At 41.7% G+C, this 19,241-nt stretch overlaps 1 protein-coding gene across 2 annotated transcripts in view; it reads right to left on the bottom strand.

Annotated features, from left to right (window-relative positions):
* CBLB (Cbl proto-oncogene B) overlaps positions 1-19,241 on the bottom strand; it is a 135,231-nt gene that overhangs the window by 108,176 nt on the left and 7,814 nt on the right. For both annotated transcript variants that reach the window (XM_084843276.1, XM_084843275.1), the window contains one exon: positions 13,079-13,329. In XM_084843276.1, coding sequence (XP_084699402.1) covers positions 13,079-13,329 — 251 coding nt within the window. The remainder of the gene's footprint in view (positions 1-13,078; positions 13,330-19,241) is intronic.

Here is a 19,241-nt window from a genome sequence, read left to right on the forward strand (position 1 = left end):
GAAACTTTGCAGGATGGGGATAAAATTTAATATACAGGCTCCCCTTATGTGGAGCCACCACACACAGCAGTGGACAAATGTGCGGCTTTGCTTTTCCACAGAAAAGTGAGGATTTAAGTACAGTTGAAACAAGCGGTTTCCTTCCCTTCCTGCTCCTATCCCTTCTTCCCCAGTCCTTATTCCTTATCTACCGCCCAAATTTCCAAGCCTTTGCCGGGTCCCCCCTCACCAGTCACAACCCAACAACACAAAATAAGAAGAAACTTTTAATTGGTATACAATGTGGCTTATTTGGCTTGATTATTTGGCTTGCTTAATAATGGGCTTGCTTGATACTGCCTTGAACATACCCATAGGAACATTCTACCAGAAAAGGGCGCAGGGCCTCCAACTCCTTGAAACTCGGCAGGATGGGGATGAAATTTAATATACAGGTTCTCCTTATGGGGAACCATCACATGTGCTACTGGATAATAGTGTGACTTTGCTTTTTCATGAAAAGTGAGAATTTAACCACAGGTGAAACCGTTTGGGAACCGCATTGGTGTGTGTGTGTTTGTATGATTTGGAATCAAGAGACACAGCTGAATGTGGCAGAAAAACAAGCTTGCTCAGGGTCACTATGCCAATTAGACACACATGCCAGGGAAAGCAACTTTGACTTTGAAGACTGCATCACCGAAGGTGGGGGGAGGGAGGAGGGAGGCAGTGAAGTGGATGGTGTGGGGGTGGTAGTGCAATCAGGAACAGAGGTCAATGGAGAGGAGAAGAGCAGGGGCAGCATTTTTTGCCGCTCTTACCAAGCGGCTCTGTAGAAAATTGCCATAACCCACACTGGCATGCCAGACCACACTCTAACACACCACAGGTAAAACAACTTCTACCACAGACCATGGGTTCTCAGGATAGGTTGTCTGAGGGAAACAAGCCACCGCGGGTGGAAAGAACAGTGCACAAACACACTAACCTCTCATGAGTTGTTCCAGAAAGCAACCCATTGCGGGTTAGCGTGTTGTGCAAACCCAGTCTGAGGGTATTTCTGTATGCATTTCCACATGGAACACTCACAGCAGTTGCTCCTTCAAATGTTTGCACCATCAAAACAAAATCAAGAATATGAGAGAGACAGAGTACACACCCTACCTACCTCTTCCCTACAGCCACTTAGGGTGCAATCTTATGCATGTTTAGAAAGCGGTTCTACAACATGCTGGCTGGAGAATGCTGAGAGTTGTCTCAACATGCACAGGATTGCACCCTTAGACAACTAAATCTAAAAATCAGTCTAGAAGAGTAATTCTCCATTTATAATACAGGACAAGCCAAAACTGTATAACATCACAAGCAAAATCATACTATACAAGAGTATTGCCATTTAGAGCACAATCTTATGCAAGTTTACTCAGAAGTAAGTCCTATGGTGTACAATGAGCCTTACTCCCTAGTAAATGTGTTTAGGATTGCAGCCTTAGTAATTTAAAGCTTCAAAGCGATGGTTTAATTTAGAAAGCAGTCTCCTTTGCTGAAAAATGTAAGAAATGAACTCTACTCCAATATTTGGTGAAACTATGGGTTAGATTCTAAGCTGCAGAAGTTGAACTCCATACAATGGGATGGTAGCCCCCTGACCCAGCCAAAAGCTGCTCAGGGAACATTCTAATGAGGCATATGAGGGAACTGGCAGAAACTGGGAGGGGGGCACCTGCACAAGCAGAAGTGCTTTCTGTTCACCTAAAAACACTTTTGGCTGCAATCTAATATTTTTGCAGCATGTATGTGCTAATCACTTTTACATTACTGACAGTCATTACTCATACCTTGCAAGGTTTAGAGCATTACTACTAGGGGCTACCTCATGTTTTATTGGAAGATATTTAAAATTTAATAATAAGCAAATATGTAGCATTAAAAGAGCTGATCTAGAACTAGGCATATTCACACACCAGATTATAGAAAGGTGGTCAATAACTGATATAAGGTTTAACAGAATTTACATATTCTAAATATTCACGGGGGGGGGGGGAATATTCATTGGCCAAAAATGCCATTGGGTGCTGGCTGGGGATTATGGAAGTTGCAGTCCAACACATCTGGAGGGCACCATATTGGGGAAGACTGCTGAACGCAATGTAGAAAATGAGGTAATGTTAATAAGTCTCCCAATTGTCCTCAAAGCGCTCAGAAACACAATCTAATTTCATAAGTCTTCAAATACGCAGGGCACTCTGGTTTTTTTGCCTTTTAGACATTTACTTATAAAAGGACATGCTAATTCTGATTTCCTGTTTGTTCTTTCAATTTTACTTTTAAATTACAATACTATGGGAGGCATGTTAACAGTTTTGCTCCAGATAGTCTTAATTGGGGTTGTTTTTGTAAGGGAATAGAATAAAGCATCTCTAGAAGCCTCTTGGCTATCCCAAGTGGTGGCAGCAACTTTTAAATAAAACATTCCATTTGAGATCCCTATAAAGTGGGCCAGGTTGCAAGACAGAAGCCTAAAAAACCATATAAAGTTTGTCAAAATGCCTTACATATTAGTAAAAAGTGGATGAGCAAATACAAAAAGTTTGCAGGAAACTATTCAACTTTAGGCTAGAAATAAAAGGAATATATTAATTCCTTGGGTTGTTTAGAAAAGTGGAAGTGGGCGGGAATCAGCATGCTTGCTTGCTCCTGCTCACTCAAACAATCCACTGTTTGTTAACCATGCGTTGTTTGGTCGTGTGAACAGGGGTCATTGACTTATAAGTGTCATTGACTTATACGGTTCTAAATGGCTTGGGGCCCAAGTATTTGTTGGAGCATCTCTTCCAGTATGTACCAGGCTGGTCATTGAGACCACTGGAGGAGGCCCTGCTCATTGTCTTGCCTATGAGCTATGCCCAGGAGTTGGTAACCCAAGTGAGGTCTTTCTTGGTTATGGCTCCCTCATTATGGAAGTCTCTGCTTTTGGAGATGCATCAAGCAACTTCACTAAGTCAATTTCATTGGTTCCTTGAGACACACCTCTTCACCCAGGCCTTTGGATCCTTTTGATGAGACCTTGAAGTCTTCTGTTTGTTGAACAGTCTTTGGTATATTTTATTCCACTGCTGGTTGGATTTCAGAAATATTTAGATTTTAATAGTATTGATTTATTATTACTTTTGTTTCATATTGTTAATTGTAAAACACTTTGTGATTGGTTATGAAGAGTAGTATATAAATTAATAAAGTTTATTTTATTTTAAATAATTAAATTGTAAGTAATAAAACTGGTTAATAAAAAAAGCAGTTGAATCTACAACCACACTACTACTTGTTGCTCTTACCCTCACCACTTCTAAATAATGTGATGCTTTTAAAAAGGAAAAATATAGTTTCGAAGCAGCGATAATGCAACCCTTCATGGACTTACTGGCTATCATCTGGCTACCAACAGAGTCAACAGTTAACTGTATTGCTAAATGCCTCCAACATTGTTTTTTATTGCTATTGTGCTCTGTAAGCTATCATAGCTCATTCCTTACAGGATATTAATTAATAGGATTAAAAGTTAAAAAAGAAAGATATGAGCAGGATCTTACTTGCTTTTTTATTTCAAATATATTTGCTATCAAATAAAATATGTGTCCATAGTACTGTTAACACAGCATGTAAAAAGTTCCTCTAGAATGTCAATTTCATTCACTTATCCAGAAAGAGGTTATTACATTTATATCCTGCCTTTTTTTCCCTATAGGGAACCCATCTCCCACTCTTGAAGACCTGTTCAGTCAATAGCTGGCCTGAAGAGTTTGTATCTGGTGATGGGCAGGGGAGATTGGGGATTCTATTGGTGTACTGACCACCCCATTGCCCATCATTTTCCCTGTCTAAGCTGCTGGAAGTGGTCTTCAGCATGTTGATGGTGTCCCCGAGAATAATTGCTCTGGGTTTTTAAAAAATTCACACCAAAGTTGCCTTGGGAGCTGGCTCAGAAATTCATGGCTGCCGTGGCAACCATGGGACAGCCTTAATATATCACATGCCCTACACACTTTTCAGAACACACTCGTGTAGTATTTTCAATTGATAAGGAAATGGGAGGTCTAGACTGGGGGGAGGGGTCTCTGTGACCCCACTGTCATGACCACTTCCTGGTAAGGTTTAGTCTGACAGTGGCTTTTAATCTTTGAAGGGGCGGTGGACCTATTAAGTTGGTCCACCCCCAGAGACTTATGCCATCCAATGGATTCTTAATTATCCCAGGGAGTTTGCATTTAACATAGCTGGTGCTCCTTTCAAAGCCCTGGTCTCATTGTAGAACAGTGAGATGGAATAGGCTGTTGACATGACTGCTCCTAAAGGACCACTCCCTCTCACATGGAGATATTAATCGGGTCTACTTTATAGTAGAAGGTGGCAAAGACAGGCTACTTTTCTGCTGTCATTGCGTTCTGAGGTAGTTGCCTAGGAGAGCTGTTCCAAACGGTTACGAGTCCTGTTACCATTTGACACAATAAGGTCAATAATTAATTAATTAGTTTCATTTCTATTCCACCTTTTTTCCTCTTGCAAGGAAGCATAGAAATACAATGCTTCTGTTCCTACCTGCAGGGTTAATTCCAGAAAGTAGAACTTTCTGGAACTGACCCTGTAGGTAAACTATGGGGTTCCACAGGGTTCGTTTATCCCCCATGCTCTTTAACAACTATATGAAGCTAATGGGTGTCATCCAGAGATGTGGAGCAAAGTGCCATCAGTATGCTGATGACTCAGTTCTATCACTGCTTGTCATCTGAGTCAGGTGAGGCTGTGAAGGCAGTGAACGAGGGGCTGGATGAGGACCACTGAACTGAAACTAAATCCTGACAAGACAAAGGCACTGTGGATAGATGGTTCTCAAGTCTGGGAAATTAATATTCAGCTGTTTTGAATGGGAGCGCACTCCTGAAAGAGCAGGTTCACACAGTGTGGAGGTACTCTCGAATACAGCTTTATCACTAAAGGCCCAGATGGCTTCAGCAACTATGGATGTTTCTGGACAGGGATAAACTGGCTACAGGGATCCATGCTCTGGGAATTTCCACAATGTGTTACTGCAATGCGTTACGCATCAGGTTGGAAGCTTCAATTGGTGCAAAATCTGGCTGCGGGAATTTTTACAGGTTTAGGGAGCAATCCTATTGGGATAGGCAGCCGCCTCCGAACTCGGAGGTGACCACCTATCCAATGCACAGTGGGAGAAGCGCAGAGGGAAATGCCACCCTGCATTTGCAGCTGGACTGCTGATTTCAGCTGTCTGGCCGAGGGATGTCGAAGCACGGGGTGAGGAGGTGGGACGATGCATAGGAAGCGTTGTACCAGCACTTCCGCACTCACCACCCCTGGGAACACCCCCCTTTGCCCCTTTGCACTGCACTTATGAGCACGGAGCCTAGGGACAGTCCACGCAACCTACAAGGTGGTGGGGAGGGGGTTCTCTGGGAATCGACCAATCCTATGGCCATCTAGAGACCACAGGATTGCACACTTATGCATATCACAATAGTATTAGAAGACCTGCATTGGCTACCTGTTTGCTTCTGGACTAAATTCAAGGTACTAGTACTTACCTTTAAAGCCCTAAATAACTTGGGGCTCAAAAACATGAAGGAGTGTCTCTTCCCACATCAACCTGCCCATGCATTAAGTTCTGCTCCAGGTATTTGGTGTCACCAGCAAGACATAAATTATCTGGAATTAGGAGTGAGCAGTGAGGTGGCCAAGTTTGATCCTTGCCCATCTTGGCTCATTATGGGCTGCAGAGAGAGGCTGGGTGAGGGGATCAGGGCGGTAGTGAATGCCTCCCTTGAGGAGGGAGTGATGCCATCAGCCCTCAAGGAGGCAGTGATAAGACCGCTCTTAAAGAAGCCCTCCTTGGATCCTCAAGTTCTGAACAACTTTCGCCCAGTCTCAAATATGCCATTTTTGGGCAAGGTGATTGAGCGGGTGGTGGCGGTGCAGTTGAAGGCACACTTGGAAGAAGCCGATTATCTAGATCCATTTCAATTGGGCTTCAGGCCTGGGCATGGGACAGAAATGGCCTTGGTCGCCTTGGTAGATGATATGAGGAGGGCTCTGGATAGGGGTGAATGCCCCTTCCTTGTTCTCCTCAACCTCTCAGTGGCTTTTGATACCGTTGACCACAGTATCCTCCTGGACCGCCTGGAGGGGTTGGGCATTGGAGACACTGTATTGTGGTGGTTCCGGTCCTTCCTTTCCAGCAGGTACCAGAGGGTAGCACTGGGAGAGGAGGTTTCGGACCCGTGGCCACTTACTTGTGGGGTGCCACAGGGTTCCATCCTCTCCCCGATGCTATTTAACATCTATGTGAAGCTGCTGGGGACTATCATCAGGAGGTTTGGGGTGCGGTATCATCAATATGAGGATGACACGCAGCTCTCCCTTTCATTCAAATCTTCACCAAGGTTGGCCGTAGAATCCCTGTCCAAATGTCTGGAGAAGGTGAGTGGCTGGATGGGGAGGAATAAGCTGAAGCTGAACCCTGACAAGACCGAGGTACTTTTGGTGGGAGACAAGAGGAGGCTGGGGGATGTTGACCTGGTGTTGTATGGGGTACAGCTACCCTTGAAAGACCAGGCCCACAGCCTGGGGGTCATTTTGGACTCCCAGCTGTCCATGGAGGCTCAGGTGTCAGCTGTGAGCCGGACAGCGCTGTATCAACTCCATCTGATACGGCGGCTGCGCCCCTTCCTTCCCGACCATCTGCTCTCATCGGTAGTACATGCCCTGGTCTCCTCTCGTTTAGACTACTGTAATGCGCTCTACGTGGGGTTACCCTTGAAGACGGTTCAGAAACTGCAGCTGGTACAGAACGCGGCGGCTCGCCTGATTAAAGGCAGCCGCCGGCAAGATCACATCACTCCAGTGCTGAAGGAGTTGCACTGGTTACCAGTTGTTTTCCAGGCCAAATTCAAGGTGTTGGTTTTGACCTTTAAAACCCTATATGGTTCTGGCCCAGCCTATTTTAAGGAGCGCCTCCAGCAGCACCAGACAGGCCGCTTAACAAGATCAGCCTCGGATGGCCTTCTCTCTGTCCCATCAGCCAGGACAGCTAGACTGGTGGGGACGAGGGAGAGGGCCTTTTCTGTGGTGGCCCCTACTCTGTGGAACTCCCTCCCTAGGGAACTCTGTCATGCCCCCTCTTTAATGAGCTTCTGTCGTGCATTAAAAATGTGGTTGTTCAGGCAGGCATTTGGGGTGGGTTAGGGTATTTTAGAAAAAGTTTTTATTGTAGAATTTTATTGTTTTAAACTGTTTTATTGTATGTTGTACATCACCCAGAGTGGCTGGGTGACCAGCCAGATGGGTGATTAATAAATTTAATAATAATAATAATAATAATAATGACACCAAATTATTTAGGGTGGTTAAAACAAAAAGGGATACTGAAAAGCTCCAAAAGGATCTCTTCAAACTGGGAGAATGGACATCAAAATGGCAAATACAATTCAGTGTAAGCAAATGTAAAGTGATGTAAGTTGGGGCAAAAAATCTCTACTTCATGTATATGCTGATGGGATCTGATCTATTGGTGACTGACCAAGAAGGAGATCTTCGGGCTGCAGTGGAGAGCTTGATGAAAATGTTACCCCGGTGTGTAGCTGCTATGAAAAAGGAAAATTCCATGTTAGGCATTATTAGAAAAGGAATTGAAAATACAACTGCCAATATTATACTGCCCTTATACAAATCTATTGTACAACCACACTTTGAATACTGTGGACAGTTCTGGTCATCACACTTAAAAAAGTATATTATAGAGTTAGGAAAAAGTGCAGAAAAAGTCAACTAAAATTATCAAGGGGCTGGAGCAACGCTGTAGGAGGAAAGGTTACAACGTCTCACGCTGTTTAACTTAGTAAAAAGGCAAGTAAGGGGAGACATGACAGAGGTGTACAAAATTATGCATGGTATGGAGAAAGTGGATAGGGATACATTTTTCTCCCTCTCATATAATACTAGAACCCAGGGTCATCCCATGAAACTGATTAGTGGGAGATCCAGGACAGATAAAAGGAAGTACTTCTTCACACAACACAGAGTTAAACTATGGGATTCACTATCACAAGATGTAGTAATGGCCACCAATTTGGATGGCTTTAAAAGGGGCTTAGACAACTTAGTGTAGAATAAGACTATCAATGGCTAGTAGTCCTGATGGCTATATGCTACCTCCAGCATCAGAGGTAGTATGCCTATGTACACTGCTTGCTGGGGAACATGAGCAGCAGGGTGCTACTGCACTCATGTCCTACTTGTAGGTTTTCCACAGGCAGCTTGTTGGCTATTCTATGAACAGAAAGCTGGATGAACCCTTGGTCGGATCCAGCATGGTTTTTATGCTCTTGTGTATTTCCTTTATCAGAGGCATGGAAGCTACTTAAGGAGAGGGCCTCCTTAGCTGTGATGCCCTGATCGTGGGCAAGAGGCCCGCCTAGTGCCTACATTACAATCTTTCAGTGCCAAGAAAAATGTTTTACACACCCAAGCTTTATAAATGGGTTGAATTTGACTTTAATGATTTCATGTTTTATTGTTATGAATTGTATTGTAACATAATTACACTGCCCTGAAATCCTAATAGGATGAAGGACGATACATGCTTTAAATAACTGTGTTTTGCTGGGTCACTGAACCCCTAGCACCTTCTGTGTATGGCTTTTAGTTGTCAGTCATTTCAATAGGGGTAGAACTGACCAACCCCCCACGTACAGAAAGCTATGAGAACATACATATCAGTTTTTCACTTAGTTTTGATGGGGGGGGGGGACATACCATATGGCAATACACACTTCATCATGGTTGAGGAATACCTGGCACATGGGGTTGTAAAAGACTTTCATAAAACGTATGTAAAAATACGTATTTTTTCAGCACTCTTTGGGTAAATTTGACCCCAACTAGGTGAAAGGTTACATTTGCCATCTCATCTGATTTTCCCATTGTTCTCCTACCAGGTCATCCATGTTATTCAGCCCACGTGATTATCAAACCTAATCCTTTCCATCTCATCATTCTGTTTTTTGGCTTCAAGTATACCCTTCCAGGTTTTCAGGTAAGTGTTGTTTTCAGATAAGTGTTATTTTCTAATCTCCATTATCAACCTCTTTAACTCTATTTTTTCTGATCTGCAGTTAATTCATTTTGAAATTCTGCTGGTCATTCCAAAATGAACGGAACGTCGCCATGAAGAAACCCGACAGCAGGCCTTCTCTGTAGCAGCACCCACCCTCTGGAAACCTGTCCCCCATGCAGTTCGGGAGGCAGAAAATGTAACATCTTTTAAACGCCTCCTGAAAACACAATTTTTCACACAGGCTTCCCCTGGACTGGAAGTACTGCTGGGTTTTACCTGGTATTTTTAAACTTTTAAAAGCTTTATATTATTTTTTTCAAGTGGTGTTTTATGATTTTAATTGTGAAATGCCCAGAGAACCTCAGCTATTGGGCAGTATAAAATGTAATAAATAATAATTTTAACTGTACATTTTAATACTAGAATTCACATAAAGCCCTCTCAGGCAATAGCTTCATCATTGCAGCATTCCTGGACATAAAGAGGCTTTGATTCCCACCACCACCACCCCTCCGGCTGCCAGATGATCTTTATAAACCAGAGAGCAGTGCACTACTTCAAAGTAGTTGTACAACATCCTTTGTTTGTTCCTTAAGAAATAAATAAATCACCACACTTTCATATTTCTAATTAGAACAATACGGACCTGGAAAGTGTTCAAATTAGTAACATTACATTACAACTAGACAAAGCTTAGGAGTATTTAAGTACTAATCTGAGCTCTCCTTTGCATCAAGTACATACTTTTCAAGAAATTGATTAGCCTACTACAAAATCTTTACAGCCCTATTAGCCCTTACAGGAAAATTATCTGATAGACAGAAGGACTCATTGGTTGGGTTCAAACATAAGAAGCCAACCATAGTTTGTTGTTACTTGAAAGAGTATTGCCTTTGTCATGATGGAAGAACTCTTAAAGCTCACAGTCCTAGCTAAATGTGACAATGGCCAGTTCAGATGCAACAAGTCACAGACTGATTGATTCTTTAGATTTATTAGCCATCCAACTGGCTGGCTACCCAGCCACTCTAGGCAGGGTACAATACAAATAACATGAAATACAACCAATTTACATAATCAACTGAACAAAGCAACACTGCTCTGAAAAATACCCTAACCCACCCCAAATGCCTGCCTGAACAGCCAGTTTTCAAAGCCCGGCAGAAGCTCATCAAAGATTCTGCCACCCTAAGAGAAACTGAGGGCCCAGATCACTATATTTCTACTTTATGTTGCCATGCTTGTTGCTTTTATTGGTATTTCCATGTTACAGTGCAAGAAGTGGGACCTGCAAAATGGTGAGTGGAATGTTCATGTACAATGTTCAAGCTAGCTGCTTCAGTCCGCTCCCCTCCCTACTGATATTGTTCCCAACCCCCAAGACACTCTGTTTTCTGCAGTCACTGAACAAGCTCAGTCCCTCACTGGGCTTTTTGCAGGGTGGGTTCTCCTTAAATTTGGGGGGCGGGGTTACTTTTTTTACAAAGCTGGGAGTTCTCTTGAGCATGCTGATACCACTCTCTTGTTTCTCAGTAGCTCTGTTTTGGGTACACAGCTATCAGAAATCACCACCTGAGTTCACTATTAGTATACACAATAATATTAAAGAACTAGGCAATATAGATTTTTATTTATTTTTTTATTTATTTTATTTATTAATCGCCCATCTGGCTGGTCATCCAGATGGGCGATGTTCTTGGCACTAAGTCACAAATTGTGCTTCAAAAATCTGTTACTGAAATTTGTGCACAGTAAACAAACAATTTACATTTGTTATTTATCAGTTTGCACCAATTTTGTTCTGCACAACACACACTGGAGCAAATAATTTGTAGTTCTTTCTTATTTGGAAAAGTAGTTTAGACTCAACATTGGAAGAATATCTTTTGGAGGTAGAAGCTGGATTCACATGACAGTGCAATCCTATGCAAGTTTACTGAGAAGTCCCACTGTGTTGAATGGGGCTTAGGCCCTAGTAAGTGTATTTTGGATTGCAGCCTAAACCACCTTGTCTCCATGTTACTCAGTAACCTCCATTTGCAGCACCACATTGTACTGAGTACAGTTAAAATCTATGACCATCTTAACCTATGTTTTAAAGTGGCATTTCCTTGCGCGTGGCATTACATAATGCATGCACGTTTCACCCACTGACAAAATATTTAGAAACTGTTAAACTGCAGGGCAAAAAATGAATTCTGCTATGCCCATGTCAAATGCAAAGTAGCATGACTACTATCTGAAGCTTGGCCTATTAATGTCAACAGACTCACCCTCTGACTATGAAAAACATATCTCTAGGCATAAACACTATTTTACTGTGCTTATAACACATCTTTTAAAAGCAAAGTTTTCATACATGTAAAGTGATAGTATAGGCCACTTTTGTTTAAAGTGAGAAATTAAGAAAATTCTTTTCATAGTACAAAGAGCTATGAGGCATTAATTTCGATTTGCAACTTTCTACCCATACTTCCCACCCACTTTCCTTTCTCAGAAGAAAAAGGTTCTCCTCGTTTGTGAGCGTTTCCTTTGCAAAGCAATGTTCTTAATTCTTTTCTTCAAGTTATTAACTGTCTCAAATATACAATTCTTAGCCTGTTTAGAAAATACTTTTTCACAGCTCATCAATATACCAAACAGCTTGATAGGAAGGTATATTTCCTTTTAGCACACTACTGAGTTATACGTATGCTAATTATAAGTGAAAACACAATCCAATGAATGTGTTGGCACCCAGCATTCTAAGCAATGGAACTGCTGATACTTATAACAACTTGCATTTAGAATTGGTCCTGAACTGTAGGAGCCACAAAGTGAGACCTGCATTATATGCAACAGTATTAAATGGTTGATATCAGCAACCAATGTTTTATTTTTGTAATCCTAAAGTGTAGTTACCTTACATAAATAAAAATTAGCTCCATGATATAACTTTGGTAGGACCCCTGCATTATAACAAAGGCCATTTAAGGTGAACAAATAAAACCAAAGAAATAAAAAAACTTCCAAGAAGTGTTTAACTATGTTTCAAAATATTGCCATCTTATCATCAAATCTCGGCAAAGTAAGCGTCAAGTTGGAAGCATTCACAAATCCAACACCAAATGTCCACACAGAGAATCTCAAAAAACTATTTTACATAAATGAATGGAACATCTCTGTTCTACTTTGGCACTTCCAAATTTTCTAGCCTTTATCAGAGACATAGATCCTCCGGCCCCGGGTCCCAATCCAGCCTTCCAGGGATCCCCAGAAGGCTATGCTTCCTTCCTGTTTCCCCCAACCACTATTTGCTGGTTTCTGAGCTTTTGTGCAGTTTTCTCCCATTCTAAAAGGTTGAAAAGCCCCTGCTAAATTCCTGGCAGTAAGAGCTTTAAGCTAAAATATGTTGGTATTTTTAGTGCCACCTCTTTAGCCCCTACCCCCACCCACCACTGAAATGAGGCCCACATGAGCATCTCCAAAATGAATTTCAGACCTTGGGCTGGATCTGTTTCTGTACACCTGATGGATCACGAACGTGCCAATGATCTGTAAGCAAGCCTCCAACCACAGCACTCCAAAAAGACAAACCTACAGGCTGTAGCCCTGCCTAATATGAACTATTATACAAAAAAAAATGAAGAAAACAATTGCTTCAGAAGTTCACTTAGAACAGATGAATACCACAGAGAAGAAAGTCTCACTACTAACTGGCCTGCAGGGTCACTGTATTCAAAGACTAAATGCTATTCCCCAAATAGTTAAACGTGTCCAAATACTTCTGAAATATGCAAACAATGCTGTAACACAGGGATGGGTAACCTGTGGTCCTCCAGAAGTTGTTGGATTCCAATTCCCATCAGCCACAGTCAGCCTAGCCAATTGCATGGGATGATGGGAGTAGGAGTTCATCAACATCTGGTTCCCCAGCCATGCTGAAAGAAAATTGGCCAAACAATCTAAGTGGACATGTTAAAGTTTTCTTACCTGTCCTGTGATTGCTCCTCATACATCCTCTCTTTTCCCTCTTTAAAAAGTCTTATAGCCCGTTTTGATTTCTTCATGAGACTGTCAATATAGATTTTAAAATATTCATTTTCACTGAGTTGTACAAGTTTCTGGTTGTCATCATACTTGCTCAATATAAGTCGCAAATGTTGATAGGTATCTGGTAAAATGTCAAGTATATAAGGTGGGCTGTTTTTCAGTTGAAGTTTGGGGTTCTGGCACAGTCTTACCTAGAACCAAAGAACAATTCACATGAATTTAACAAATTCACTAAGCAGGCAAAACTTTATTGCATGTCACAAATATAGCAACTGGAAGCTTACATCTAAGCCATAAATTTATTATTCCAGAACTACATTATCCCGATATATGTGTCCTTCTGTGAGCATAACTCTGCTATCGTTCACAGTGCAACAATGTAGGATGCCACCCAAAGTTGTCAAAAGCTAGAGAAAGGATTTTAACACTATAAAGTAACAAAAGCAATTAAACCCAAACAGAAAATTACACTGAAATCATACTGAACAATTTAACTTTCTAAACATTAAGAATGGAAAAGAGACTGGATAGTGTTTATTATGTATATGTAGATATAATAAAGAGAACACAGTTGGTTAAAGGGCAATCATGAAAACAAAGACATGCAGCTTTATAATCACACAAGTAATTTAAAACTTTAGAATGTCCTCAAATATACAAAACCCTTATATTGTTTAGGATTCTGTATGACTGGTTAGAAAGACTGTTAGAACACAATAAAAAATGACAGAATTTAGTTCCTCTTTTAGTCTTCTGAATAACTTTTAAGGCCAATATAGTCATACAGAGATAGCAGAAGATTATGTGGTTAACTTGGTTTACCATTGCCTCAGTTACTGCAAAGTGCATGGAAGCCAAAAATAATCTTCCAGAGAAGGGATATCAGTATTTTGTCCTTGACAAACTATAGTTTTAAGACATTTGTTGTGTGCAAAATAATGTATTGGGTTTTTTCCCTCTCAGATAGTGCTAGACTAAAGTTGAAATGCTCTCCAAGAATTCTTTTGAGGATATAATGGATTTTCTGGAAACACTTACTTCATCCAAACACACTGAGCTGCATCCCCATCCCATTTACAATCTATGGTCGACTATACATTTCATAAGAAATGCACTCGCTGAAAGTTCTAAAATTGTATTTTAAAATGTGAAAATTAGACATATTGACCTGGTTTGCACAAAACACTAACCCATGGTTTATTTAATGCATGGTTAACCCATGGTTTGTTGCCCTCCCCGGAGCTTGTCTGGCAAATGTGATTTGTTTTCTCAGTCCCTCAATTGTTTGTTTTCCTCTTCCTTCACCCACTCCCTCCCTGTATCCCAAATGCCTTTATGGTGCTGTAGTAGTGGCATATAAAGCAGCTGTTTGTTTTTTTTAACCACTCTTGCCTGCCACCTCTGTAGCTTGGCAAAACAACCCATGGTTTAAATAAACCAGTTCTGGGTTCACACGTAACGACAACTCATGGTTTCAACAATGCAGAATTCACAACCAAGCAACAAACCACGGTTTCTCTTTCTAGATTGTTCAACATGCCATGATTTATTAGCAGGGCTGGGTTCACACATCACAACAATGCAGAATTCAATAACCCATGGCTTAATTAAACCATGGGTTAGCATTATGTGCGAACGTGGTCACAACTGGGAAACTTTACTTAATTATCTGGATCTCTATGAAAAAGGAAGAAAAACTGATCCAGGTTCAGTGGCAGACACATTACTTCAGAAATACAGTCAATGAAGGAGATTAACTTCACTAGAAGTTAAATATCACATCATATGAAGTACAGCTTATTACTACTGACACAACTCATTCTATTCATCACAGTAACAAGGCACGGCAATAAGTATCTGACCAGGTTTGTTACTAATAACACTAAGCACGCTCAGCACAGGAAATCAGAATGGACCCATTATGTTGCTTCCTCAGGTTCAAAGATAATACTTTCAGGTGCTACATATTGGTTCAGAAAGCTTTCCATTTAAAGTTAATTTGTTTGCCTCGTGGAAAGGACTGGCACCAAGAAGGCCCTGAAGAACTTTTATTACTTTATGGGTGCAATCCCAGGGAGCTGTAGGACTTATTTCTGTCTAAACATGCATAGGGTTACACCCTAAGAGAATTTTTGAAATCCAAAGAACCTCAACTTTCACCTGGAGAAAAAAAAACCCACCTTTAACAACAATGAGAGTAATCCAGTCTACTCAATTGAGTATCTTTTCATAACTAACTTCTGTAACATCTGAAAATCACTACTATACATAGGTCTGAAAATGAAACGGCAAAATCAGTAAACAAATGAATAGAAGATGCCTGCATTAACTTTTTCAAACTTGTAACTTAAGTACATAAAGCAAGATGGCTTAAATTGTGCTTTCTCATCCCAAAGAAAAAGAAATGCAAGAAAGCCAAGTGGCTGTCTGATGAGGCTTTACAAGTAGCTCACGAAAGAAGGGAAGCGAAAAGCAAGGGAGAAAGGGGAAGATATACCCAACTGAATGCAGAGTTCCAGAGAATAGCAAGGAGAGACAAGAAGGCCTTCTTAAATGAACAATGTAAAGAAATCGAGGAAAACAACAGAATGGGAAAGACTAGAGATCTCTTCAAGAAAATTGGAGATCTCAAGGGAACGTTTTGTGCAAAGACGGGCATGATAAAGGACAAAGAAGGCAGGGACCTAACAGAAGCAGATGAGATTAAGAAGAGGTGGCAAGAATACACAGAAGAACTATACAGGAAAGATCTGAATGTCCCTGATAGCCATGATAGTGCGGTCACTGAACTTGAGCCGGACATCCTCGAGAGTGAAGTCAAGTGGGCCTTAGGAAGCATTAGTAACAACAAAGCTAGCGGAGATGACAGTATTCCAGCCGAACTATTTAAAATCCTAAAAGATGATGCTGTTAAAGTGCTGCATTCAATATGTCAACAAATCTGGAACACTCAACAGTGGCCACAAGACTGGAAAAGGTCAGTTTACATTCCAATTCCAAAGAAGGGCAACGCCAAAGAGTGTTCAAACTACCGCACAATTGCGCTCATTTCACATGCCAGCAAGGTGATGCTCAAAATCCCACAAGCTAGGCTGCAGCAGTATGCGAACCGAGAACTACCGGAAGTACAAGCTGGGTTTCGAAGAGGCAGAGGAACTAGAGATCAAATCGCCAACATTCGCTGCATCATGGAGAAAGCAAGAGAATTCCAGAAAAACGTCTATTTCTGCTTCATTGACTACGCTAAAGCCTTTGATTGTGTGGATCACAACAAACTGTGGCAAATTCTTAAAGTGATGGGAGTACCAGACCACCTTACCTGTCTCCTGAGAAACCTGTACGAGGGTCAAGAAGCAACAGTCAGAACCAGACATGGAACAACCGATTGGTTCAAAATTGGGAAAGGAGTACGACAAGGCTGCATATTGTCACCCTGCTTATTTAACTTATATGCAGAGTACATCATGAGAAATGCCGGGTTGTATGAATCACAGGTCGGAATTAAGATTGCTGGGAGAATTATCAACAACCTCCGATATGCAAACGATACCACCCTAATGGCAGAAAGCGAAGAGGATCTCAAGAGCCTCTTGTTGAGGGTGAAAGAGGAGAGTGCAAAAGCTGGTTTGAAACTCAACATTAAAAAAACGAAGATCATGGCATCTGGCCCCATCACTTCCTGGCATATAGAAGGGGAAGAAATGGAAGCAGTGACAGATTTTACTTTCTTGGGCTCCAAGATCACCGCAGACGGTGACTGTAGCCATGAAATTAAAAGACGCTTGCTCCTTGGGAGGAAAGCTATGGCCAACCTAGACAGCATAGTAAGAAGCAGAGACATCACCTTGCCGACAAAGGTCCGTCTAATCAAAGCTATGGTTTTCCCAGTAGTAATGTATGGCTGTGAGAGCTGGACTATAAGGAAGGCTGAGCGCCGAAGAATTGATGCTTTCGAACTGTGGTGCTGGAGAAGACTCTTACGAGTCCCCTGGACTGCATGGAGGTCAAATCAGTCCATCCTAAAGGAAATCAACCCTGAGTGCTCATTGGAAGGACAGATAATGAAGCTGAAGCTCCAATATTTTGGCCACCTAATGCGAAGAGAAAACTCCCTGGAAAAGACCCTGATGCTGGGAAAGACTGAAGGCAAAAGGAGAAGGGGACGGCAGAGGATGAGATGGCTAGATAGCATCACGAATGCAATGAATATGAACTTGAGCACGCTCCGGGAGAGAGCGCAGGACAGGAAGGCCTGGCGTGCTATGGTCCATGGGGTCACGAAGAGTCGGACACGACTGAACGACTGAACAACAACAACAATGCTCACAAAAGTAGTACATAGTATTACGTACTTATTCTCACAACTTATTCTGCAAATTTTCATTAGTCCCAAGTTATGGTCTGAAGGCACACAAAAATAGTACCTTGCTGAAGCTAAGCATCACCGGATCTGGTCAGTATCTGGATAGGAGACTCCCTATTGGAAACCATATGTATGCTACCTTGAGTTCCATCATGGAAGAAAGGTGGGACATCCAGGACAGATTAAAGGAAGTACTTCTTCACAGAGTGCATAAGCTATGGAATGCATTACCACAAGATGTAGTGATCGCCACCAACTTTAAAAAGGGAGCTAGACAAATGCATGGAGCATAAGTTTATTGATGGCTATATATTACTTTCAGTATTGGAGACAGTATGCTTCTGAATACTAGTTGCTGAGGAACATGAGCAGGATGGTGCTATAGCACTCATATCCTGCTTCAGGTATTCCCATCAGAATCCGGTTGGCCACTGTGGGAACAGAATGCTGGACCGGATAGGCTTTTTGTCTGACCCAGCATGGCTCTTATGTTCATTGTGGAAAACTGTATCAGCAAAAACATGCAAACCCTATTTCTACTTAGCATAAATAAGAATAGCTCCTCAGTATTATCAAGTTCTATCATACACTAAAATATGACCTTAATTCCCTTAGACACACACTTTTTATGTAAATTACTGAATAATAGTACTTGAATAGTAGTAGTCAGAATGTTTTCAAGTAAGCCAACTACAAAAGCCTCAGACAGCACCAGGAAAGCCGCCTCAGACCACCTGAACAAATTGATCAAGATGAACAATATCTGTACTTTACAAGTATTCTCCAAAAGAGAAAGAACTGAATTCTCAGTGAAATGTTACTATTCATTTACTACCTCTAATGCCTTCTGTTTACAACATATGATACTTGGCTAAAAACAATCTGTGTGGAAATTCAACCTAACTAGCATGCAAGAGTTCCAAACACTGTCTCCAAAGTTATCTGGGTATGCATACAACCCCAACTACTACTATGAAAAAGAACAGCATTAGTATGTTACATGGCTGCTGCTACCACTTCCTAGATCAGAATGTCTCACTCTATTCCTGTTAGTAATTAATTATTTATTAATTGTTTTAATCCATATGTATTATTTAACTGGAGATATTATGGATAGCAATATACTCTTAAATGTTTTTATACATTTTTCTTTTGTCATGATCAGCTCTGAATGTAATGTATTCAGAAAAGCAGTATACTAAGTGGCTCTGTTCATTAAGGGCACAATCCTATTCAGATGGGCAGCCGCCTCTGAACTCGGAGGCAACCGCCTATCTAATGCAGGGCAGAAGAAGCATGGAGGGGATCGTGCCCTCCGTGCTTCTCCTGCCCTGCATTTTCAGCTAGACAGCCGATTGCGGCTGTCTAGGTGCGGGAGGGCAGAGCAGGGGAGGAGGCTGATGTACAACACATTGGATGTGTCATGCAGGCATTTCCACCCTCCTCGCCCTGGAAAGCCCTCCGGGAACGCCCCTTTTTGGCTGCTCCGCGCTGCTCTTGCAAGCGCGGAGCATGAGGCTGTTCCGCACTGCCTCCAAGGCAGTGTGGAAGTGGGGGGAGGTCAGTTCCCGGAAAACCAGATATTCTATGGCCGTCTAGCCACTATCTAGCAGCCTTAGGATTGCTCCCTAAGTATCTTATTGATACAGAAGAACAAAACTATAAACTATCATTGTAACTTGTGCACAGCCTGTATATAGAACGGTGAACCAACTTGTATTTATCTTGTGCTTACTGATC

This window comes from Heloderma suspectum, chromosome 3 (genome assembly GCF_057233095.1).
Source record: "Heloderma suspectum isolate Gila_16-S chromosome 3, 16-S_ref, whole genome shotgun sequence".
In the NCBI taxonomy this organism is placed as follows: Eukaryota; Metazoa; Chordata; class Lepidosauria; order Squamata; family Helodermatidae; genus Heloderma; species Heloderma suspectum.